General features: G+C 32.2%; 1 protein-coding gene across 1 annotated transcript in view; it reads left to right on the top strand.

The window, feature by feature from the left end:
* The window catches only part of IMMP2L (inner mitochondrial membrane peptidase subunit 2), an 88,391-nt gene extending 66,052 nt beyond the window's left edge, over window positions 1-22,339 (top strand). Inside the window, exons 3-4 of the mRNA XM_023504798.2 lie at window positions 13,910-14,013; window positions 22,023-22,339. Of these exons, the coding sequence (XP_023360566.2) occupies window positions 13,910-14,013; window positions 22,023-22,113 (195 nt within the window). The 3' untranslated portion in view covers window positions 22,114-22,339. The remainder of the gene's footprint in view (window positions 1-13,909; window positions 14,014-22,022) is intronic.
* Window positions 22,340-26,218: the final 3,879 nt, after the last annotated feature.

Genomic DNA, 26,218 nt, shown 5'->3' with positions numbered 1-26,218 from the left:
CTGGCAATTATGGAGAAGTTTTTATTTTTTTATTTTTTTATTTTTTTTTAGGACCTTCAGACTAAAAAGAATATTTTTTGTAGACCATTACTCTGTAACAGAAGCAAGATTATAAAGATCATTAACTCCTTTAGGGGAAATCTGTTGTGTTCTTCATTTGGGGTCAGAATATTTGCATTTCTGGTTGCATAGACATAAAGGGTGGTAAGAACTTGTGCTAGGTTAGTGGTTTAGTTAGAGGAAAATAGAAGGGAAGATTTGTGACCCTGTTAAGTAATTTATTCCTGTATGCCTCAGTTTTCTCATCTGTAATATGAACTGGAGAACCCCAAATGAGGTTGTGAAGAGTTAGTCACAACTAAAAGAACTGAACAATAATAGCCACAAAACAACAACATTAGTTTAGAATAATGTCTCCAAGGTCTTCAGACTAGATCATTGCCTCTTATTGGTAATAAGAGTATTATAGTTAGTCAAGATTTTCCTTATGATCTGTAGTTTTGTCATCAGGTCTAAATTAGAGATGTACAGATTATATATATATATATATATATATATACACACACACACACACACACACACACACACACACACACACATTTGTGACAGTAGAGTTAAACAAACCCTAATTTCAGCAAACATGCTATAGAAGAAAATTACTATTTTACAAAAAGATTCATAGGATGATAGCATTTTAGAATTGGAGCAAACCTTAGAGATCATCAATTTCTTTACCTTATAAATGAGGAGACTAGATCAAGGAGGTTAAGAAATAATTGATCCACATACGTAGTTAGTATATGTGTTGAACTCAAACAAAGATCTCCTGGCTCCTATTACAGTGCTTCATGAAAGGATCTTTAAAAAAAATTGAATGCTTCAGAGTGTACTTAAATGTTCTTTTATAGTTCATCATCAACTAATCAGCATAGAAATATGGTTGGAATGGAAAGGAAGAAAATTCAAATGAAAAAGCATTGTAAAATTACAGTGTAAGTCAGAATTAACATAGGATACAAATTATGCAAACAACTTATCCATAAAGTTATGTAGATACATATGCTTCAAAAGTTGAAATAAGCCCGTAGTGTCTCATAACACTTTTATAATCTCATATACACAATGGATGCTGGTGTAAAATGTTGATTATTATTTACATTTTCTTTTTTCTCCAAAGGTTAGATATTATAACATCCTAATCATGTTACATCCCAAATTATTGTCTTTGAAAATAGCAGTTGCTTTTTAAATTTTTTTTTAAAAGAAATACTACAATGTTGAATAGCAGTTGAACATAGGAAATGAAAAACAGTATGGTATGCTTTTGAAACTAGAGAGATTTGATTGGACTCAGCCTAATGACCCAAATTTTGGTTGGACCTGGGGCTTGTTGTTTGTCTTTCATGCATGAAAAGGGTCAAAATGACATCACAATGTCAGGGTCATTGTATATTGTGTCTGGCTGTGGCTGGTTTATACTAATATGAGCTTAGAAGGCTGTACTTCAGGTCAGGCACAAATAGTTCATGTAACCATTAGGGAGGAAGATGTCTCTAAATTTGCATATTTCTTTTGACCTACCCCAATTTTGCTTTGCTTATGAAGTACAGTGTCTTCTTTGATATGAGTATATCACATGTGCCAATGTTTCCCGTGTCTCCCAAAGATCTTCAGAGAGACCTTAAGAATGTCCTTGTATCTCTTCTGAGCATTTGACTGGGTCTGGCATTATATTTGGTAAATATCCTAAGACAACTTTACAACCAAAGTTTTAGTTTACCTTTGAATTGAGATGCCTGGGTTAGAGTTACAAACAAGGATGTAAAAAGATCTAAATTCCAAATCAGAATTTAAGACTTAAACAGGTAAATGACAAGATGCTTTATTATAAACTGAAGAAATACAAATTCATTATCTTAAGAGTCAGATTATAGGTATGCCATTTATTAAAGTTTTATATTATAATTATGCAAAATTTGTCTTCATCTTTCTGGGTTTAGCTAGAAGAAAAAGATAACACTTTAAAATACTATAACACAGTATTCTCTGGAAGACTTCAGAGGTGATTTATGTGGAATATATTACAAAACTATACCATGTGATAAAAAGTGAAGTTCAATCAGCATGTAACCTTTTATCCATTAATAGCACACATCCATTGGCTTTGTGATTGTCTTGACTTTAAGCTATCTGTGAATGAGTTCCTAAGAACTAGATTTGTAATAAACCTCTTAGGCTTCTAGCTGGCTTTTTGCACTGATTATCTTCTTTCCAGCTGAGTTTGAAATTAAAAATTCTGTCAAAAAAGCAAGCAATAGGCCTTCTTTTTTTTTTTTTTAAATCTGTGTTTTCATTTTTAAACTCAAAGAGAGTTTAATATTATTCAATAATTATTGTAGGTTATAACTTTTTTGACTTTCTGGCAAGATGGTTACAAGAAGACCATCAAGAAAAGAATTATATTGTGATTTATGCACACTTACTTAAAACAGAGTTGGGAAACTTCACTACTACAGCTGATTTTGCATTTTCCTAGGGCTAGGGACCACCTGGTATAAACTCTCATCCTGTGCTGACTCTTCTTTATTCCAATTCTCCATGATTCTGCTGGGATCAGTGTTAAAGGAAGATAGGATTTAATTTTAGCATACTTTATTGGCTTATGTGTATTTTCTTCTCAAATTACCTTTTCCTCAAATCCTCATCTGAGTTTTTTTTTGCCCCTTAGGAAGTTATAGTTTTTATGTAGTTTTCTAACTTGTTATTAATAGAGAATTAAAATAGATTAGTTCATATTTATTGCACTGAAAGTATGTGAAATTGAAACAGCTGGCGTGTGATAACTTTGTAATGTGCCTTTATGGATTTTTCTTTAATTCCTATGATACCACACATAAGAGCATGTTTTATGTAGTCTATTATATCTTCAAATACCTTTCATCTGCTTTCCTATTTGATTAGTATATTACGATTTTTCTTTTTCATCAGCAGTATTTGAATATGATTTTTCTTAGCATGTTTTAAAATATTGAATAGTCATTTATGTTTTTGGACAGCACTTATTTCTCTTGTGAATGATTTGTGGCATATTATGGTATATTGTGAGTTTATTATTTAATATACATTTATTAAGATCATATTGGGAACAGTGGCTTTACTAAATGCTGAGATAAATTAGAGCATAAATATGATGGGTTCCTTTCTTCTAGGGGCTAAACTTGTTGCTTCACTTGTTTTGCTAGATTGTGTGGAGTAGATGATATTTGACATAAGAGTTTTAAGCATATTAGCAATGATAGGAATTCAACATTGTTAAGAGAAATAAGTTTAAGATATATTTGGTAATGTTTAAAAATTTGTTGAAAAAAAAAAACCCCTTTATCTTTATCACAGAATTTGGCTTCAACAAACCTTCACTGAAAAGACTTCAGGAGGGATATCCATGATTGTGTTCTTGATGGGTATGGGCTCTATACTGTTAAGTCCTAGAAGTCCCATTAAATGTTCCACACACACTGGCTATCCAATATTTGTTGTCTAATTTTTGCAAAAGTACTCAACGGAAAGATAACTTTTCATCAATCAGCAAGCAGTAATTACATGAGTCAACCTAGGAAGGCTTCTAGAATAGGTAAACTTCAAATAATAATTAAAGTAGGGAGGTCAACTATTCCTAAGCAGGGATAAGTTAGAACTGAATTCTGAATATACAACTTGTAAAGGTCCCCAATTTGCTAAGGAGGTTAAATCTACTTGAGAGATCTGGATCTTGAAAATGCTTGAATAGTTGTATAAGTGAAGTGTTTCAATTAATCAGACCACAACCAGTACTGTTTCTCCTATGTAAGACTTGGACCGAAAGAGAAGGATTTGTAAGGAAAATTTAAATTAACTTTGGAGTTGGAATAGGAGGAATGTGAATGAATATGTAGGAACTGATTAGATAGAATACAATATGTACCTCCAAATATTACTCTTTCCATTGTACTTTCTGCAGTTGAAGGGAAATGAAGTTTTAAATCCTAAATCAGAAACAGACTTGAATGTGATGAATAAAACCTGGACTGGTTGAAATTTCCCTGAGCTGCTCCAGGTATTGCAATGAGGCCTTTGAAATTTTCCTGTGACCCCCAAAAAGTATTTTCTGTTTACTGAACTACTTCTTTGTTCTCAGTAAAGAAGACTATTTTAACAAAAGTATTTTTTACTTGTTCAAAGAATGAAAAGTAGGGGCAGCTAGGTGGTGCAGTGGATAGAGGACCAGCCCTGAAATCAGGAGGACCTGAGTTAAAATCTGGTCTCAGACACTTAACGCTTCCTAGTTGTGTGACGCTGAGCAGGTCACTTAACCCGTTACCTCAGCTAAAAAAGAAAAGAAAAGAAATAAAGAAAGAAAAAAATTAAAAAGAATGAAAACTAGACCTGTATGAACTGAGGTAAAGTGGAGTGAGAACAGTAATGTTGTATTGATAATCAGTTGTAAAAAAGTAATACTCTGGTCAATAAAAATGATCTAAAACAACGCCAAAGGACTCAAAATGAAAAAAAAAAATCCTATTCAGAGAGAGAAATGATGAACTCCAAGTGCAAGTTGAAGTATAATTTTTTGCCTTCTTTTTTGCTTTTTTTGGGTTTATATGGCTAATGAAAATGTTTCGCATGATTTCACAAGTATAATTGATATATTGCTTGTCTTCTCTGTGGGTAAGGAAGGTCTTGATGGAGGGAGAGAATGTAGAACTCAACATTTAAAATGCAAAGCATGTTAAAAATAAATAAATAATAATGAAAGATTGAGATGGAGGGATTTAAAAATGAATATAATTATCTACATGAGGGAAGGTATATTATGTAATGAATTCTGAATATTTAGCAAAAAAATTCAAATTGTTCATTAATTCTGAGGCAATGGCATCTGAATCTTTTTAAAAAAAATTAAATGCTAAGTGAATTTTTAGCATTAAATTCATTTAAAACAGACTTCCAGTTTTATTTTAAGCTAGACAAAGCAGGCATTTCTAATATTTCAGTAAATTTTGACAAGTGTTTTCTTCCTTTGTTGTACATCACTGGCCTTCTTTAGCCCCCAGCTCTTACTGTACCATGAAATGATATATATTTCACTTTATCTTGAAAAATGTGTTAGGTTTGCTTGTGAGAAACAGGTAGGACTGAGTTTGTGAATTGTTATGAAATGGTCTAGTTTTCTATATTCTCTTTCTCTTTCAGGAAATCCCAAATAAGCAAGCACAAAATTCTTGTTATTCCCACATTATTACCTAATAGATCAATCACACTGGAACACATTTGCATTTGAAAAAGTTTTATAATGGAACTAATAACAAATAAGAAGAAAGATAGTTCTTAGCCCCCAGGAGCTTATATCCAATGGGGGAGATAACACATAAAAGCAAGATGAAAAGGGGGGAGGGGCAGCACTTGGGCTTGCTCCAGAAGTGCAGAGAAGTATAAACTGGTAAGAAATGAACCTGGCCAGAGTGTTCTCCTTGTAAATTGACATTTTGGGTCAAAGTGTTCACCATCCAATCACAGAGATAGGAGAATTCTCCCAAGATATGAGTTCTGAGGCTGAAATGATCTTCCAATATTAAGAGAAATTGGAGAAGTCCAGAAGAATGGGGCTTGGTAAGATTTATGTTATGTGAATTTGCAAAATTTAGTTTGATATTTCTGCTTAAAAATAGACCTGTGATAAATCACCACAAGAAAGGAAATGAAATATTTTTAAAAATTAAATGCAGATATTTTTTAGGATCTAAATCTAGATTTATCATGACAGTTGCTGAGTATATACGGAAATTAGAAAAAGTAAACAACAGTCTAAATCCTTAAGAAGCTTATATTCTATTGGAAGATATGACATATACATAAATCAATATTATGTAAAGTTAAAGATTAAGAAAGATCAACATACAAAATAATGAGGGATTGTATTGAGGATAAACTGCAAATTCACTGAAGGAAGACAAGACATAGAAACAATTAAATGTATCATTTGGCTAGACTGTAAAGTATGTGAGAGTAAGATGAATTAATCCTGGAAAGTCAGTTTGCAAGTTGATTGTGGAGACCTTACATGATAGGCTGAGGATCTGTAGGAAATAAGATTTTTTGACTAAGGAAGTGGCATAATCAGAGCTTTGTCTTTGAAACATTATTTTGGCTGCTTTTTGAATGATAAACTTTGAAGGTGGTTGGATTGGAAATAGAAAGAATAATTAAGGTGTCCAGTGTACTCTCTTCACAACAACTCAGTTAAATAATACAAATATTCTTATCCTCATTTTACATATGAAGAAGCTAATCTCAGAATTTAAGTGAATTACCTAGAATTACATTGCTAGTCAATTTATGAGGAACAATTTTCTATCATATATATCCAATGTTTAACTACATTCTGCTGGCAGTCTATAATGTGAATTCAAGTAATAGGTATTGAAATCCAAAATGCGGAGAGTAGCAGCCTGAATGGAGGTGAAAATTTATAGAATTTGGAAAAGGATTGGCAAGAAGGGAAAGGAAATCTAAGATTTTATGCTTAGAAGATTGATTGGATAGTGGTAATATCAATAGGAAAAAAATGTTTTCAATTGTTATTAAAGAAAGCATTGCTTTCCCTTCATTCAGAAGAGTTAATTTTCTATGAACAAGTTTTAGATTACAATTATTTCTAGCATGTTATTATTTGGTAATCAAAAAATAGATGATTTTTTGTGGTTTCTGAACATTGTAGTAAGATTCTTTTTGGCTTCCTGATGCTGAATTAGGTGACTAGATCTGTTCCAAAAATTAGGTTCTTTAAATTATACATATATAAGTACAGACTTAATTATATTAGATAAACATATATATTATATAAATATAGAGTTAAAATAATACCCTGTTTTTGTCTGTTCTTCTTCAAATAGGGTTTAATAGTCTCATTAGCAGTATACTAATGAAATATCAAATAGCTACTTTTTTGCAGCTAGGTTTCAAAAATGCCATTTTAAAATTTATAGGACATTGTGATTTTATTTACATTATTTTCTTAGCAATAACATTCCTAATTAAGCAGTTATAATTTAATACTTGAAAAGCTTCAAGTAGAGTAACATAAATAAAAAGTTATATTGTGAAAATTAATAGTTTGATTTATGAGTTACATTTTAACTTTTTAAATGATGAATTCATTGTTGGAGGAGATGTGGGAAAACAGGGACACATACATTGATTGTGGAATTGTGCACTGATCTAACCATTCTCGAGAACAATGTTACTATGCCCAAAGGGCTATCAAACAATGCATACTCTTTGATACAACAATATTTCTAGAGGGTCTGTATCTCAAAGAGATCTTAAAAAAGGAAAAAAGACCCACATGTGCAAAAATGTTTGTAGCAGCTTTTTTTTTTTTTTTTTATAGTGGCAAGGAACTGAAAACTGAGTGGATGGATGCCCATGAATTGAAGATTGGCATGTGAATGTAATGAAATATTATTTTCTGTAAGAAACTATCAGCAAGATGATTTCAGAAAGACCTGGAGAGACTTACATGAACTGTTGCTAAGTGAACTGAGTAGAACCAGGAGAACATTATACTCAGCAACAGTAAGATTATGGGATGATCAATTCTGATGGATGTGGCTCTTTTCAACAGTGAGGTGATTCAAGCCAGTTCCAATGGTCTTATGATGGAGGGAGCAATTTGCACCCAGAGAAAGGACTGTGGGGACTGAGTGTGGATCACAACATATTTTCACTTTTTTGTTGTTGTTTAATTGCATTTTGTTTTTTCTCATTTTTTCCCCTTTTTTAATCTGATTTTTCTTGAAAGGCATGATAATTGTGGGAATATGTAGAGAAAAATTGCACTAAAGTCAAGAGGACCTGAGCTCAAATTTAGTCTCAGACACTTAATGCTTCCTAGTTTCTGACTCTGGGCAGTCACTTAACTTCGATTGCTTCAGCCAAAAAAAAAAAAAAAAGAAATTGCATGTTTAACATATATTGGATTATTTTCCATCTAGGGAAGGGGTTGGATCCAGGAAGGAAGGGAGAAAAAAATTGGAACACAAAACATGGTGCTGAAGATAATCAAAATTTTAAAAGGAACACAGCAAAAGTTTTACACATGGGGTTCAAAAATTCAGTTTCATAACTACAAGATAGAGGGAATGCAATTCATATAAAGATCTGTAGGTTTTTAATAAATTTTAGACTTTTTAAGAATCAGTTTTATTGAATGAAAACAAGAAAATTTATATATTTTAGACTACATTAAAACAAACACAATATCCTGAATGTAGTGATAATTTCACTTCCCCTGTCTGACCTAACACAGGTGTGTACTTGGCATGTATTCAGGGGTTACCCTAAGGTAGAGAGGTCCTTAGGCAAATTTTTCTTAGAGGGTCCTCTGTCTGTATATAAACAATTTGGCACATGACCAACCTTTATCTGTCATAGATTCAGAAATTCAAGAAATAGGAAAACAAAAATGAGAAATAAAGGTGGGCAAATAGGTAATAAAATGATTGCTTTGGACACATGTTAGAATGGTCTACATATGAAACACTAATGACTTCAACAAGGAATGGGATTCAAAAGAAAACCATATAAATCACTGGCCCTTTTGTATATTACCAATGAAACCTAAAAAAAGAAATACAAAGAGGAATTACATTTAAAATGATTATAGAATGCTAAAATATTTTAGAGCTCATTAACACACACACATATATATGTATGTATGTATGTATATTAATCAAAGTATTTTCTTCCCTTTTTTTGGTCATGTACCCATGACCAAATTAAAAATATCTAATAATAAATTTCCATTTCAAAAAAGCATATATAATAATAAAATTATATCAATTAGCATTCATTTTTCTTTTGCTTCCTTGTAGATTATTTTTTTGTTGTCTGCAGTGCACTTTTTACTTTTTTTTAGGTAGGTTTGTAAAACTTCTCTTAAATAAGATAATTAAAACAGGAATTAGGAGAATGAAAAGTAAGTAAGTCATCACAATAAATAATGTGTTACTGACATCCAAAATATTCTGCTTTACTCATATAATGTTTTGGTTTTTATCTTGTATTTGTTAGAGTAGAGAATTCCTAGGAAATGAAGAAAGGTCCTTTACCAGGGCACAGCAGTACTATTCTGAAACTGATAAATTTGTGTTTTGATTAACCAGGGTTTTGAGAGATTAAGCAATTTGCTCAGTATCATACAACCATTAGTGTCCAAGATACCACTTGAACCCAGATCTTCCTAATTATAAAACTATTACTCTGTCTGTCATTCGGTCTAATATACCAGATATTATAGGGTCCATTAAACTATGGCTGTTATGATTTATTTCATGGTATCTGTTTTGCAGTTTCTATGACTTTTGTTATGTATAGGGATAATATACTTACTGTTTAAAGTTTTCTAACTGAAAATGTCATTCTTCCTCTGGGGAAAGCAAAGGAATTAATATTGCTTGTTAGAAAACATGTGCAAGCATAAAATATAATGTAAGATACAATAATATATCTTCGTGCAAATGTCTGAGGATATAGATAGATATAATTATAATTTATCCTATTCCTTTTATCTATCCTATCTATTCTATTTTTCTTCCTTACTTGCTTCTTCCTCATTTCCCTTCATCCCTTCCTCCTTCTTCCCTTCTTTCCTTCCTTTCTCCCTTCTTCCCTCCCTCCCTCTCTCTCTCCCCCCTTCTCTCCCCTCTCCCTTTCATCCTCTGTCTCCCTTCCCCCACCCTCGCCCCCTCCTCTCTTTCCCCTGTCTGTCTCTCTCTCCGCTTATCTGGATATTTTGTATTGGTAATCAATTCTCCCTTTCTTAAGGAACCTGAGTTAGCATTCATGTAAAATTCTGAGGGAAATAGCCTTAAGGTACCTTTAAAATGCATTTGATCCTTTCTCTCAGAGAATAGTTCAAGACGTCTTTCTGGCACTGTTAAGACAACAGTTTGTCTTCAAAAAATTTTTTTTATTCTCAACTTAATATACAAATAAGATATATAGATAGTAGAACAGAAAATGAGTGTCCATGAAAATGCGAATCTCTTTTCTTTCAAATACATAATACATGTAATATGCAACTTGTTTACAGTTCCTTCTGGTCAGTCGTCTTCTGTGCATTTAAAAATGCTTCAGTGACTCTTTTTCTTTATTTTTTAGGCAACTCTATAATTATTCCTTTCCCTCCCTGCCCCACATAAACACCTTCTCCCTTAATAAAAATTAAAAAGAAAGACAAAATCTTTTAAAAACAAATATGTATAGTCAAGTAAAAAAAAAATTCCTACAGTGGACAGGTATTTTAGACACAGAATTCTCTGAGACCAATGTCCATACTAATGAACTACCTTCCTTTATATCTATGTACTTTTATTTGCCTCTTCCTTTTTTCCCTTCTTGCTCTTGAAACTGATCAAGAAAGTCTTGATTTTCCCAACTATAATTTCAGGGATAAATGAACACTGGGAAAAAAAAAATAGCACTAGGGATCATAGATAAAAGTCTTGAAAAGATTAAATTAATTTTATATATTTTTGTCTCTCCTCTTTAGATTCTAAGCTCCTTGAGGACAGGAACTATTATTTTTTTTTTTCTTATTTAAACTTCCAGTTCTCAGCACAGTGTATGACATATATTAGGCATTTAATAAATTTTTATTCAATTGTCAGGCACCATGCTAAAACATTCCAAATATATCTAATTTGATCCTCACAAAAACCTTTCAAAGTAGGTGCTATTATTTCTACCATATTACTTTTGAAGAAACTGAGGTATACTGAGGATGAATGACTAGACTATAGAACATAGACATACTGGCAGTCACTGGTTCTGGTTTTCTATTCAAGGCCATTCCATACTGTACTACTTGTGAGATCTTATAGTCCTCTGATAGCATTTGAGGAATTAGGGTCAATTTCATGCAATTAAGTCAACATAGCTTAAAAAAATTTTATTGTACATCTAGTTAAATTAAGAAATTGTACTGTTCATATAAATAAAAGTTTCTAGTGATCTTTGTTAAAATTAAATGAATAAATATACTAAGGGTGAGAGCAGAATATTATTTCTCCATAGTTTTGGTTACTCCAAAATTTAACACTATAAGGATATATGAAGTCAAATTGATTGATATCCTAAAACTTTAAAAAATAGAATAATGTATTATTAAATTACAGTTTTTAACCTTCATGAGCAGGAAATTTTAAATTTCAGATCCTATATAGAAAAGACCTTCAGTGCTTTTGAGACTAGTGTTAAGTTATCAAAAAATGGAGAAACACTGTGATACTTTGACTTTTACGCTAAGATGAAATTACTGAAGCCATTTCTGTAGAGGTCCAGAACTCTGAAAAGACATACTTGAATCAAGGACAGCTGGGTGCTTATAGTTAAGTACCTACTCAGTGTGAGATAATGGTTCTCTAAACATGTACTTAATATGATATTGTGATGTAATGGCTCTCCTAAACAGATGGCACATGCTCACTGTCCTGTAGTGATGTAATCGTATTGAGGTATTTAAGGGAGTCTCAGACACAGAAGAGTCTCTCAGACACAGACACAGAGAAGATTCGATACTCCAGATTCCAGACTTGAGACTCCAGATACCAGACTCGAGACTCCATCTTTGACCAGCCTTGTGTTGGCCCTCTTACCTTCATCACTTCTCCACCTAAAGACTAATGCCTGTCCAGAGATCCTCCAGAAAGCTATCCCAGACATTCCACATTTCAAAAAGCAAAATCTTGGGTTATTAACCATCTTGAATTTCTCACTCATTTTTATGGTTATACTATAAATCTATAGGACAAAAAAAAAAGTACAAATCTGATTTTCATAGAATTATGGAATAATTGGAATATTCAATTCTACACTATTCATTGTTCTTGAATCTCCTTTTCCCTGGCTCACTGGCAAACATGCCATATTTTATATATCTAAATCCTGGATAACGCCTACCATCTTCTTTATGTTGATGATTCTCACATTTAACTATTTAACTTCTCTACTACTGACTAGTAGGGATTATATTTCAAATTGCCTTTCAGTGCCCTCAAACTGGCTGTCTGGTAGACATCTTAAGATCAGCATGTCTAAAACTGAACTCATTTTCTCCCACAAATCTTCCTTCTTCCTCTTCCCTATTAGACCTTGTTGCTCTCTTTCCCACCACAATATCACTAATCTCCAGTGCTTCTTTATCATTTCCAGGATCAAATGTAAAATCCTTTCTTTGGGATTTAAAACTTTTTCTAATTTTTAGGCTTTTTAACTTTCTAGTCTTAGTCCTTTCCCTCTTTCCTTCCCCAATTTACTTTTGAGTTCCTGGAGCATTGGCTTCCATATAGCTCCTTGCATAAGATACTCCATCTATCACCTCTGGGCATTTTCAGTGGCTATTCCTCATGCTTGGAATTCTCTCTCTTCTCATCTCTGCCTCTGATTTTCTTCAAATCCTAGCCATCTTTCCACTGTCTACAGGAAGTATTCCCTGTTCTTACTAATGCCTGTTCTTTGTTGATTATTTTCAATTTGTCCTGCATATATCTTGTTTGTACATATGTTTGCATATTGCCTCCTTCATTTGGTATCCAGTTCCTTGGGAGCAGGTACTATTTTCTACCTTGCTTTGTTCCTCAAATGTGTAAGATAGTACCTGGTATATAGTAGGTTCTTAATATTTATTGACAGACTCATTTGTGTTCTTGCATTTTGTTCCCCTCCATTAATTCTATGATCCAGAATTGTTCTCACATAGTATAATCTATTTCCTATATCTTTCACTTTTCATGTTTTCTGTGACTGAAATGTTCTTCATTCCAATCTTTGACTCTTCTTGTTTTTCGTTTCCTTTAAGACTCGGCTCACTTGCTACCTAGTCTAGAAGTATTCTCATGGTACCTCTAGTGCTAGTCTTTTGAATGTTATCTTTCACCTGCTTTGAGGCAGTTTAGTGACATATTGCATAGAGGAATCTTGGAATCAGGAAGAGCAGAGTTTTAATACTTCAGACATTGATAGTGTCACCCCAGGCTTGTCACTTGAGTCTCAGCTTCCTTATCTGTAAAATAGAGATAATAATAGCACCTACTTCCTAGGGTTGTTTTGAAGATAAAAGAAGATGCACAGTCTTTTGTAAGTCTTAAAATGCTATATGAATGCTTGCTATTATTGTTATTACCTTTCAAGACCTAATTAATATAAACTGTTTACTCTTAAAATATAAGCTTCTTCAGGGTAAGGTCTTTTTCTTTGTGTGTGTGTGTGTGTGTGTGTGTGTGTGTGTGTGTGTGATTTCTTTGTATCCTGAGTACATTAATAGTAGCCCTCAGGACAGTGCCTGGCATATAGCAAGCACCTGACAAATGCCTATTATTGACTTGGACTTGGTTACCTTGGTTACCTTGGTTAAGGTAACTTAACCTCATCAGTTATTAATTAACTCATCAGTAAAATGAAGCCTTTGCCTCAAATGACAGATACTTTCTAGCTCTAATTATGTTATACTATATATATTTATTTTTTCTATCTCTCTATCTCTCACCATTGTTGTATAGTTTATTTACTTTGTATCCATAATCTATTCATCTATTTTTATCAAAATATTTTTTGTTTGACTCATTATCTTAACATTAGTATTTAGCCTTTTAGAAAAAACTCCATTGTACTTTGCAGTTTTTATGGACCTGGAATTCATTGTGAATGAAAAAATCATTTTTGTTCATTCTAGTGGAATATTATATTTATGAGACATGAGAATGTGAGTTAATATACACTTATGCCAATGGAAGGAATATTCACAATAAGATCAGAGATTCAATAAGTAAATGTTGAATATAATTCTCTCTTTCTGTCTTTCTGTTTTTTTAAGCCTTCATTGAATCCTGGATGGAGCCAGACATACGATGTAGTGCTTTTGAACCACTGGAAAGTTAGGAATTATGAGGTGAATCGTGGTGATATTGTGTCATTGGTGTAAGTAAGAATGAAACATTTTTATAATGAAAGATAATATTTTCCACTTTCTTTGTGTAATCCAGTGTTTATGAAAGATCATTCTTTAGTAGTCATATGGAAATTATGCTTCTTTAACCATATTTAAAAAGTAACAGTTTTACTTAACCTTTAATTTCTGGAAGAAATATTTGTTTCCTTTCTATCAAGAAGAATGCATTGAAATTTTTGTAGTTAATATATTATTGTAGCTAAAAGATGATTTATTAAATGATGGTAATTCACATATTTAGAAGTTTTGTAATAATAATACATTTAATGATAAACTTTTGATTTGTTTGGTTGCTTTTTTCTTATCCATTCTTATAATAATACTAATATTAAATACATAGTTTGTATCATATTTCCTGACAAATGTAACATAGAATCCTATGACAATCTATACATTAAATCACTTGTATGAATCATAGGATAATTAGAATCATAGAAAAATAAAAAGGCATAGATATATGTGAAAACCAAAAGATGGCACTGTTTGTCTGTTGAAAACCTTTGAGCTTTGTAGAGGACAAAACCTTCATTCCAGTTCTAATGCAGAAAAGGATGTGAAAAGTATTTGACAGTGAAACAACTGATACAGAAAATTCTTGGATAGTTTAAAGTTGTTTTTTTTCCCAAAAAAATAAACTGCATAGTAGGTAGATTATTATAATACTGGCCTCATTTCTTTTCATTTGAGGGGATTATATGATTTAGTATACCTTCCTGTTAGATTAGTTTCTTTAACTGATGTGGCAATAAATGTAGTAATGTTACTATCACTATCTTCTATGTACCAATGGTAAAAAACGGTGATATTTGTATGTGTGTATGTATGCATGCCAGAAAACTGTTAACTTTATAAACTTTCTGGCTCTTGACCTTGATATTTTAATGTTTTGTGATGATATATAAATCACTCAGACAAAAGATTTTTGTTAATTACTTATTTAAGTAATTCCACAAGAATACATTTCCTCCCAAGCTGTGCTTTTAAGATTTATTTAAAAATATATTAACTAGAGTTAGTAAATTATCAATTATGGCATCAGAGAACATTAGGGATTTTGAATAGCAGAAACCCAGGAATGATTCTTTTTTGCATTGGAATATTTCTCAACATCAGCTCCATCTGTAGAATATATTTTTATTTTATTAGTCATAAACTTACTTATCAGACTCAACATGTTGAGTTTCCCCGTCCAAGGCTCTATGTCATTTTGTCTTTTGTTTGGCAAGATTAACTGCTTCCTTAGTTGGTGATAGAAAGGATAACCATTCAAGTGGAATAGGTCACACAGTGCTCATATACAACTATGGAATATTTTGTTCCCCTTTCTTTTCTTAAACAATGTCTATTCCAAGCAAGAAGAGAAATCCAAAAGAAATTAATATTAGAAGTAAAAAAAAAAGAAGTCAATATATATTTACTCTGCAGATCAATTTAAAGAAAAGATAAAGTTTAGAATAGATAAAATTAATGACCCCTGAAGTCTTTATTTTTATTTAATCAATAGTCTTTTAAAAATCCATTTGTAATGTATTTTATGAAATACAATGTCTTACCAAGGTTGTATTTATCTTTACTTTTAATCCTTTGAGAAGATCTTTTTTTTTCTTGAAAAAACAAAAACAAACAAACAAACAAAAAAACTGGGGAAAAAAGCCCCCCAAACTGAAAGAACAACAGTAATCTTTCTCCAATATCGCCTAACCTAATCTGGGAACTTCCATATCCCTTATGGACCATTGCACTTTTATCCCTTTGTATTTTGGCACAGTAACAGCAATAACATATTTATTTAATATACAAGTATATTAATTTTCAGTTGTAGTTTCTTAAAATCAACATTCTCCAGGATTTTAAACTTCTACATGTGGGAAATGGGCACTTGATTCATTTTGATTTTTGATGATGATTAAGAAAGATTTGATACATGTTTTTTAAAAAATAGTTAAATGTATAAAATAAATCTAATATGAACTGATTCAAGCTTATACCAGATAATTGCTACTTTAGTCTTCCAATATGATTTTTGTTTTTCGTTATTTATGAATTATTAGACTCTACTGAACACTTTTTTGGTATGGTTTGTGCAGACTCATCATTTGAGAACTAGGTAGCATATGATGTCAAAAGAAATACTGGTTTGTTTTAGAAATTTAGAAGTATACATATTAGAAGCTAAATATACTTGACACTTATAACTAAGTTTTCTTTTGTTATTGAATTAGAAGCAACTCTTGATTTTATTCAAGAACTACTAGACTACTTGTTTCTTTAAAATCCTTACCAGGTCTTCTCATCTAGGTTTTTCATGAGTCTGATGTCTATAATTGACTTTGTTATCAGAAGGTCTACAAGAAAAGAGTCAAAATATGAACATCAAAATTAGTCATTTTTCTATTGGTTAGGAATAGTGGTAAAGGCAATTGTAGAAATAAAATATGACAGTAATTGGGGATTATTTTCAGAATTTATTTATGCTTTCTCTGTCTTTCATTAATAAATAAACATTTATTAAGTAGCTACAATGTGCCAGGCACTATGCTGTCTGTAGATAGAAAGGTAAATGATATTCTACACTTGCATTCTGGGCATGGGTGAGAGCTAGTGAAAATGCTTAGCGTTAGGAGATATGGTATGCCTTGTGTGAGAAATAGCAAGGAGGAAAGTGTTACTAGATTATAAAATAAAGGAAGGAGAGATATATTAATATTTATATGTTATATTAATATATTAATCCATGTACATATAATAATATTACCCAATAAGGTCATTGGATATTTCTATGGAGTCTTTCTTTGCTCTGAAAGGTTATATTTAATTATGTTATGGACCATCTTCAAGCATGAAGATTGATACAACTGAGATGTATAGTAATCTGAAGTACTATATTATCTAATGTGTTCTGACCTAGAGTATAAAATAGATTACTAAATAATTTTTTCTTAAAGGCAGAGCTGTAATTTATACATGGTTATTAAAAATGCTCATTTTATTTCTTTGAAAGTGGAAGAAAAGAATCTTTAATCTCTAGAAAATTTTCAGTTTTATTTGATTCTTCACAATCCGATTTTGGGTTTTCTTAGCATTGAAATTATTTATTGTTCTTTTATTGTGAATGGTATACTTGGAATATCGTAATCCCAATTTTATATGGAAAATTATTATTTGAAATAAATACTTACCTGCTTATATAAGTGATGTGAGCTTTTTGGTTTAAATAAAATGGAGAAATTGGTTTGCATTGCTAATGTATTTTAAATTCAGAATTAGAAATAATTGAATATATTTCTTTTTCTACATATGTTAGTATATATTCCTATAGGATGGCTAATGGCAAATCTGGAATTTTATGTCTAAAGATATACATTTCCTTGTAGAAATGTGATTTGATATTGAAACTTAAGATAAATATAAAATTTAGCTTGCTGTTTTTTCAAAGGTATAAATGTATAGCTAAAGCTACAACTTCAAATTAAAGTATTATATAACAGAATCATGAGTATTTACATGAAAAACTATATAGCTTTTGAAAATAACCCGAAATAGTGATACCATTTTATACCATGGAGGATGTCAAAAACATATTGTGTGTATGTGTGTTTATGTTGTGTGTATGTATGTTTATTAAGTGAAAATGTATGGGACAGAAAAACTCTTCAGATATAATTGCTTCTCCACTGAGAGAAAAGAGAGTTAGAACTCTCTTGTTGGAATTCTCCTTTTCTTCAATCTGTTTCCCATTGGATTTTGCTCCATTTTTTTTGCAGCAGAAACTTCTTATTATTATTTTTAAATAATTATAACTTTTTATTGACAGAGCCCATGCCTGGGTAATTTTTTACAATATTATCCCTTGCACTCACTTCTGTTCCAACTTTTCCTCTCCCTCTCCCCCTCCCCCAGATGGCAAGCAGTCCTATACATGTTAAATATGTTACAGTATTTGCTAGATATAATATATGTGTGCAGAACCGAACAGTTCTCTTGTTGTACAGGAAGAGTTAGATTCAGAAGGTAAAAATAACCCGGGAAGAAAAACAAAAATGCAAACAGTTTACATTCATTTCCCAGTGTTCTTTCTTTGGGTGTAGCTGCTTCTGTCCTTCATTGATCAATTGAAACTGAGTTAGAGCTTCTCTTTGTCAAGGAAATCCACTTCCATCAGAATACATCCTCATACAGTATCGTTGTTGAAGTATATAATGATCTCCTGGTTCATGGCAGAAACTTAGAATATAAATATAAAATATAAAAATATAAATATAAAGAATTCGGACAGTATAATGATAAGCAGTTTATTCTGGAAGTGAAAATATTGACATTTATACCTTTATAACCTCTTACAAGAAACATATTTAATTCTCCCCTCATAATAACAATGTGAAAATAGTACTTTTGCTTATAATATCTCAGGAATATATAATAGTCAATGTGTAATTTGTATTTCAGTAATAAGTATTATTGATTGCTTATAGTTATCACAGCTAAATTTTGTAGTGGATAGATAGAGCACAGGACTTGGAATCAGGAAGACTCATTTTCATGATTCACATCTGGTCTCAAAGACTTCTTTGGCCAAGTCACTTACCCCTGTTTGTCTCAGTTCTTCATCTGTAAAATGAACTGGAAAAAAAATATCTCATCATTCTAGTATCTTTGCTTGACTGAAAAATAACTGAAAACAATCGGCACAATACTGAATTAGTGGGTTTGTATACAACACTAACCAGTAATAATAACAGTTATTATAATGATTTAAAATTATCTTGAGTGATAATCATATTGTAATGGACAATAGAAGGTAGAATGACATTTTTATTATTGAAGTGTCTCAGACTGAAATTTTTTCATAATGAAGTCAGTTCAAGTTTGTTTTTCATGTTTTTAAAAATCTTTATAATTATTAGAATCCAGGAAGCCTGAGTACTTGAGAAGATTTGGAGGTCTAGGCGAAGTGTATAAATTCTGGTAGCAATGATAGGGTGAAAGGCAAGGATAGTTAAGTTGGAAGAGAAAACAGTTACTGCATTTGGGGAAATACAGTTCCCAATTAGCAGGCTTTTATGTCTCCACTTCTGGTTGCAGAATTTCTGACAACCAAATGTGTTGTTCATTTGGACAAAGATTACATTATACCTATTATACATAAAATAAGAATCAGTTTGGATTATGTAGAGATTTGGAATTGTCAGGAGAACCTGGATTTAAGTCCTAAATTTAACATATACTGACAGTGTGACCCTGGGGAAATCCCTGAATTTCTTAAGCTCTGAACTTCTAGGGAGATATTCCAAATCACAGGTCAGGCTAACATAGATTAAGCATTTTGTATTTTGTGTGGTAGGAAATGGCAAGACACTGGAAGTCTTTGAGCAGGCATTAATTTAACATAATCAGATGTAATCATTAGGAATATCTTTTGGTATGGGAGAGAATGAGACCATCAATTAGTATACAAAGAAGTTTAAAGGGGTTAGAAGAGAAAGGTTGAAGCAGTTCTTACAAGACAGTTTTAGGCCTGTAAGTATTTGGCATGCAGATTAGATTGTTTTGGACAAGCAGCAGTTTTGATATAATTTCATTTTGTGATAGCAGTGCTTGAAGAATACAATTCAATAAATGTTAGAGATGTTGCAGTGATTTTTGGGGTAGGGAAGTCAAACTTTTCAAGAATCTTTCAAACTCACAAGAACATATGAAAATATCTGGAGAAAACCCTTCAGGAATTTTGAGTATAGAATAGAATGGCTTTTTGTTAGCAATATTTTTCAGTAGACCACACTTTGATAATTGATTGAGAGAGTACAAGATCTGTTTTTTCTTTATTGATTATTAAAAAAAGGTATTTGGTTTCATATATCAAGATGCTCCCTTAAAGTTCTCCTTCCACAGTGTTTTCCATGTGTATGAACAAATTATACAAAATTTATTAAAATACATAATAAAAGAAATAACTTTGACAACTACAACCATTAAGTGAATCATAAACAGGAAAAATATGCTTTATCAAAAGTGTACCATCAAAAGATATGGTAATCAGTGCAGAATTCAAATGGAAGAAGGATTCCCTAAAGCTGATGATGGAATTTTGGGTTCTCCTTTTTGCCTTTGACATTGCACTGATTGCATCAAGTCCCAAAATATTGCAGAGCCTTCAAAATCAGGTGCATAGTCACTCATAGAAAATTGGATTAATTATTCACAGAGGAAGAATCAAGAGTAAATTGCCCAGACTGTGATATTCATTTGGACAGATGACTCAAAGAATGCTTCCGTTGGTTCATATCTCTGGAAAAGCCACTGAATGAAAATAGATAATGATAATGATCTATGGCCAGAATTAAATAGGATGAAGAGAGAGGGCTGGGTTGCATTTGGAAAATTGTACAGTTTTTTAAATGATTCCAAGCTTCTCCTTGAAGCAAAAGCCACCACTTTTTCCAGTGATGATATATGGCTACAAGTCATGAAATGCTATCATTGCTAAAGAATTGAGGTTGTAAATTATTCAAAGGTCATTGGAGAAGATGTCAACAAAATATTGCAATAGCAATATTCTGAATTGCAATCAACTTGTGTTTCTTCATGTATAAAATGAGAATAATAGTAGCATTTCCTAGGGTTGATATGAAGATCAAATAAGACAACATATTTAAAGTATTTTGCAAACTTTAAGGCATAATATAAATGTTAGCTGTTTATGTAAATAATATTTATATAAATGTTACCTACTACTATTTATTAGATGTTTTGATTTTAGTAAAATTCAGTAAAGAAACATTTTAAGTGGCTAATATGTCAAAAACACTGTGCAAAGTACTCACAAAACTATGAAAGTAAACCAACTGCAATCTCTGGTCTCAGGGAGTATATAATCTATTAGGTAACATAGGATATACATACATATAAAAATGTATATATAAATGTGTGTGTATAAATTATCATCTTTGCCTACATACATGCATATTATATGTATATATAGACATATATGTCTATATATCTCCCTCAAAAATTAAAAGTTTCAGAGAATGTGGTAATTTGTATTGGTTGAGAGAGTTTCTTTGAGTATTCCCACAGATATAAATGAAATCAAAGGTACAATATCCTAGTTTTACATTTATTATTTGATAAGTGAATATAACTGTTTTATCATGAGTAATGGCACCCATTTATTCATACAAATAATTATTATGTTAATATTTTAAACAACTCTTTTAAAAAGTTTTAACCTATCCCTTGAAATCCTGTTTTTACGTTTACTTTGCTTAACAAAACATTTTTTCAATGGTACAAACACTTCTACTTAACACACTTTGACATATAAATTTGACATGTGACAATTCAATCTGACAAACATTTATTGGATGCCTTTTCCGTGCCAGGTACCAAGTACCAAGCTGTGTCCTAGGAATGCAAAGACAAAATATGAGAGGTCCCTTCTCTGATGAAGCTTACATTTCACTGTAGTATGCACACAGATTCTTGTTGCTGTTGTTTGTCCTTCATGCTAAAGTATGATCGTGACGTCAGGGAGATAGTGCCATAGCATACAAGTGAATTGGATTTAGGTGAGGGAGGGCTGTGCCTTAATGCACACAGATAATAGAAAATAGTTCAAAGATAGAAAATGGTTCAAAATAAGTAGAATATAATTTAGTGGATTAGGGTTGAGCACTAACACCTGGGAAAATTAGGATAGATCTTTTGTAAAAAGTAGCACATGAGAAGACTTTTAAGGGAGCTAAAGGTTGCTAAAGGTAGAGATGAGAGAAAGAGCATTCTAGGTCAGGTTTAATCAGAGGCTCAGAAGGAGAGGATGGCATAATGAGTTTGGGGAATAGCGAATATGCTACTTTATGAATGTTGTGTGATTCAGGGGAACCAGTAGCAAACTGATATATATAGACTAGAATCAGTTACTGAAATTTATGTTGATTCACTCTTAGTGACCTCTTTGTTTTCTGTCTTGTTTGTCTTCCAGATACCTGCTAAGCAATGTAATGAGAGAAGCATCAGTCAGTCTGAGGCATGTACTTTGCTTCTATCCCTTTGTCATTTGTAGTATCTGCTAGTCAACACTAGGGACATATGCTTTCATCGAATTCTCCTTACCTCTAATCTCATTTCCCTGTGATGCAACACAGGGGCAGGAGCTGAGATTCAGTGGTCCCTCCCCTTTTTGAAGTATCTACCTATCAGAATTGTCGTTTTATTTTGAAATTTGTCTTGACTCTTGGCTTGGATTCTATTCTCAACATCTTAGGGCCTTAAGGTACATAATAAATTCTTTTAATTTTCTCTGAGTTTGCTTCTTTATTGAGGGCAGAGGGCTGGCTGGATGTAAATTTTTTTTTAACAGACTTTAAATACAAAATAGGAATTTTTATTTTGTACTAGAAGTCATCTTTATTGATTTATGCTCTAGTTTAATAGAGAAGATGAAGAGTTCTTAGTCTGATTGGTCAGTGAAGAAATATAAGAAGAGAAAGACACTGAAACTGAATAATGGAATGATTTGGTTGGACTAGATGGTGCTTTAAGAATATCCGGTTATCAGTTATCTCACCCAGGCCCTCTCTTCACCATATTGCTACACTTTGACCAACATTTTCATCGCTCTGCTTTTTAATTTTAGACTCTACCTTTGGTTCTGATATTGGAAACAGGCCCTGGCATTGCTTCTTGTATATTTTCTCATTGGGTCATTTGACTCTGGCTGCAGCTTCATTTTCCCACACCTCTTAGTTCCACTCCTGGTTTGCCCACAATTCTGAAATGTATTTTCCCTGGTTTTGCTAAGGATACCTATACCATTTCTCAACCATCATGAAACTGCTATGTTAACCCCCAAACTCCTTAGGTTTTCTTACTCTATTAGTATTTAAGTTCTTCAAGGGCAGAGACCATCTTGCTTGCTTCTATTTCTTTCTTTGGTGCTTATTTGGCACCATTCCTATCAAGTGATGTACTCCTAATGAATATTTTATGTCTCTATCTATTGGTGTGGATGGTTCTTTGGAGAGGGATGAGGAGGCCAATTAGAATACTACAGCAGTTGAGGAGCAAGACTACCATGGCCTGTACTGGATGGTTGTGGTGTTAGTAGGGAGATGGGTACTGATGTGAGACATGAAGTTGTGAGCTTTTACTTTACTATAATTGTATACTTAGATAAAAAATTTCTGATTCCATATGTTTATAAATTACATATTTGGCTCTGAAAATAAATAGTTGGAAAAAGTCAAATTATATACAGATAGTGCTTATGTATAACTTGAATTTATTTGTGTAAAATTATTTGTCCTATGAGGATTAGTTTTTTAAATTGAAACAAAATATAGCTGTGTATAAGAATTATATGGTGAATAAAGAGTTAAAAATAAGAAATAAAGGAAAATAATTCTTTTTTATTTATTATTATAGCTTTTTATTTACAAAACATATGCATGGGTAATTTTTCAACATTGACCCTTGCAAAACCTTCTGTTCCAACTTTTCCCCTCCTTCTCTCCACCCTCTCCCCTAGATGGCAGGTACTCCAATACATCTTAAATATGTTAAATTTTATGTCAAATTCAATGTATGTATAAATATTTATACTGTTATCTTGCTGCACAAGAAAAACGGGATCTAGAAAGAAAGAAAAAACCTGAGAAGGAAAACAAAAATGCAAGCAAACAATTGTAGAAAGAGTGAAAATGCTATGTTGTGATCCACACTCATTTCCCATAGTTCTCTCTCTGAATGTAGCTGACTCTCTTCATTCCTGAACAATTGGAACTAGTTTGAATCATCTAATTGTTGAAGAGAGCTACATCCATCAGAATTGATCATCATATAATTTTGCTGTTGCTGTGTATAATGATCTCCTGGTTCTGCTCATTTCACTTAGCATCAATTCATGTAAGTCTCTCCAGGCCTCTCTGAAATCATCCTCCTGGTCATTTCTTATAGAACAATAATATTCCATAACATTCACTTATCACAATTTATTCAGCTATTCTCCAATTGATGGGAATCCATTCAGTTTCCAGTTTCTTGCCACTACAAAAAGGGCTGCCACAAACATTTTTGTACTGTGGGTCGAAAATAATTCTTGAATTTAGTCTTCTGCAGTTTTGTGGAATATTGTTTCTAAATATAGATAAATCCCCAACATTATAAAGGATCAAGAAGAAATACTTAAAAGATTCAAAGAGAAATGTTAATACCATGTAGATGAGCTGTACTGATGGACTTGTAGTGATATTAATAAAATTGTATCATACCAGAGAAATAAAATTGGCTCATTCCTTAGTGGTTTTATTGACAACTTTGCATCAATTTTGAGAGATTTATGTTTTGAAGCATAAAATCATGGAGACAAACTTCTTCAAAGCATAAATACAGAACAGTATAAATTAAAATTGTTCATAAGTTTGTTTTTTAAAATCTCCTTTTCCTGTCCTTAATATTTTACTATAAGCTGCTTTCACATTACCTTTTCTTGACCTTCTTGGCTCTGCTGGTTTTTATTCTATTACCGTTTGTGTCTAAGGCACTATACACTTTAGAGTCATCTGTCTTCTAGGTTTCAGGACATTGTACAAAGGTTGTACTGACATAGAAGTTAAATAAGTACTTTGCTTTCTGGGCCACAGTGACCTCAAAGGAACTTTTCTATTTTTTCATCCTTTGATTGGAAACAATTTCAAAACATCACCTCCCCCAATCTCCATTACATGAATTTCTGTTTTATTCAAATTTTAAAACAATATCTTGTCACTCCTAGTTTATTGATTATTTAATCTAGCAGTCAGCAAACTGGCCCTTACCCCCATTTCTTTATAGTTCTTGAGGCAGGAATAGTTTTTACATTTTAGAGTTTTATTGTATTAAAAATGTAAAAAAAAAATTCTTATCTCACAGACCATACAAGATTAGGAATTTGTGGACTGGATTTGACCTTCCAGATCAATTTGTAGACCTCCATTTTATCCTATTCCTTTCATTTTTCAAATAAGCAAACCAGTTTAGAATAATTTATCTTTGATTATGAAATTAACTATTTAAAATGTTTTTTATAAAATGTGAAATTTCTTTTTACTGGTTCTCCATGAATTGTTAAGCCTTTGACCATATGCAATAGACTTGATTAGAAAAGACCCAAATGGTTAGGAAAGATATTTTGTGCTCTCTTGAAGTAATTGGATTACTTTGGAAATTGTGGTATTTCAGACAGGAGCAAGACTGAAAGGGGAAGGAGAAGGGGAGGGGAAATAGGAAGAGGAGAGGGGGAGGAGAAATAGGAAGAGGAGAGAGAGGGGACCTCCTGAGTTCTATCTTCACCAGCTGCCTACTTGGAAATCCCATAGGTGTTTTAACTCAATATGTCCCATGTCAAGCTTGTTTTCTTTTCTTCAAAACCTGTTTGTCTTCCTAAATTTTCTTATTTTGTCAAGGATATTACCATTCTTTCAGTCACTCAGATTTATTATGTTTGCTGGTTGTGTAGAATTTAATGGGCAGTTTGTAATGTGCCCTATAGTGGAACTGCTTGTGATTCACAGCAGATCATGGGGACTTTAGCTTGCTGTAGTTTTCATGATACTACTGCTTCTTTCCTGTACTTAAATGAAGCTGAAAGATTAAGAAGAGGTAGCAAGATGCTCTATATCTAATTCAAATCCTATTTCCTTTTGCCTTTGCTATTATGCGGGCTTAGTTATAGTATCCCCTCATCTAGTCTTATCCCTTTCCAGTCTATTTTTTACATACTTGCCAAATTGGTATTCCTAAAACACAGCTCTGAACATGTTACGCCCTCCCCACCTTCAAGAAATTTCAGTAGTCATTCATTATCTCCACAAAAAAATACAATCTTCTTTGTTTGCCATTTATAGTCTTTTGTGATCTAGCTCAAGTCTGTCTCTTCAATCTGATTATATTTTCCCATGAGTTACTCTGTATTCTAGCCAAAATGGCCTGCTGTCCTTTATCATAAATGACATTTAATATTTGGAACACCTTTTTTATATTTGCTTCTTGAAACCCTTAATTGTTAGGATTCTTACAAGGTGCCAGGTCAGTGGAATTGATGAGATAATGATTCTCTAATTTACATGTACTTTGTATTTACTATAATTCCACAAGATTCACACCTTTAAGAAAGCATATATAAGGAGGAACTTTCAGGGA

Source organism: Sarcophilus harrisii, chromosome 5 (assembly GCF_902635505.1).
Source record: "Sarcophilus harrisii chromosome 5, mSarHar1.11, whole genome shotgun sequence".
Lineage (NCBI taxonomy): Eukaryota > Metazoa > Chordata > Mammalia > Dasyuromorphia > Dasyuridae > Sarcophilus > Sarcophilus harrisii.
This window is presented reverse-complemented; position numbering and strand designations above follow the sequence as displayed.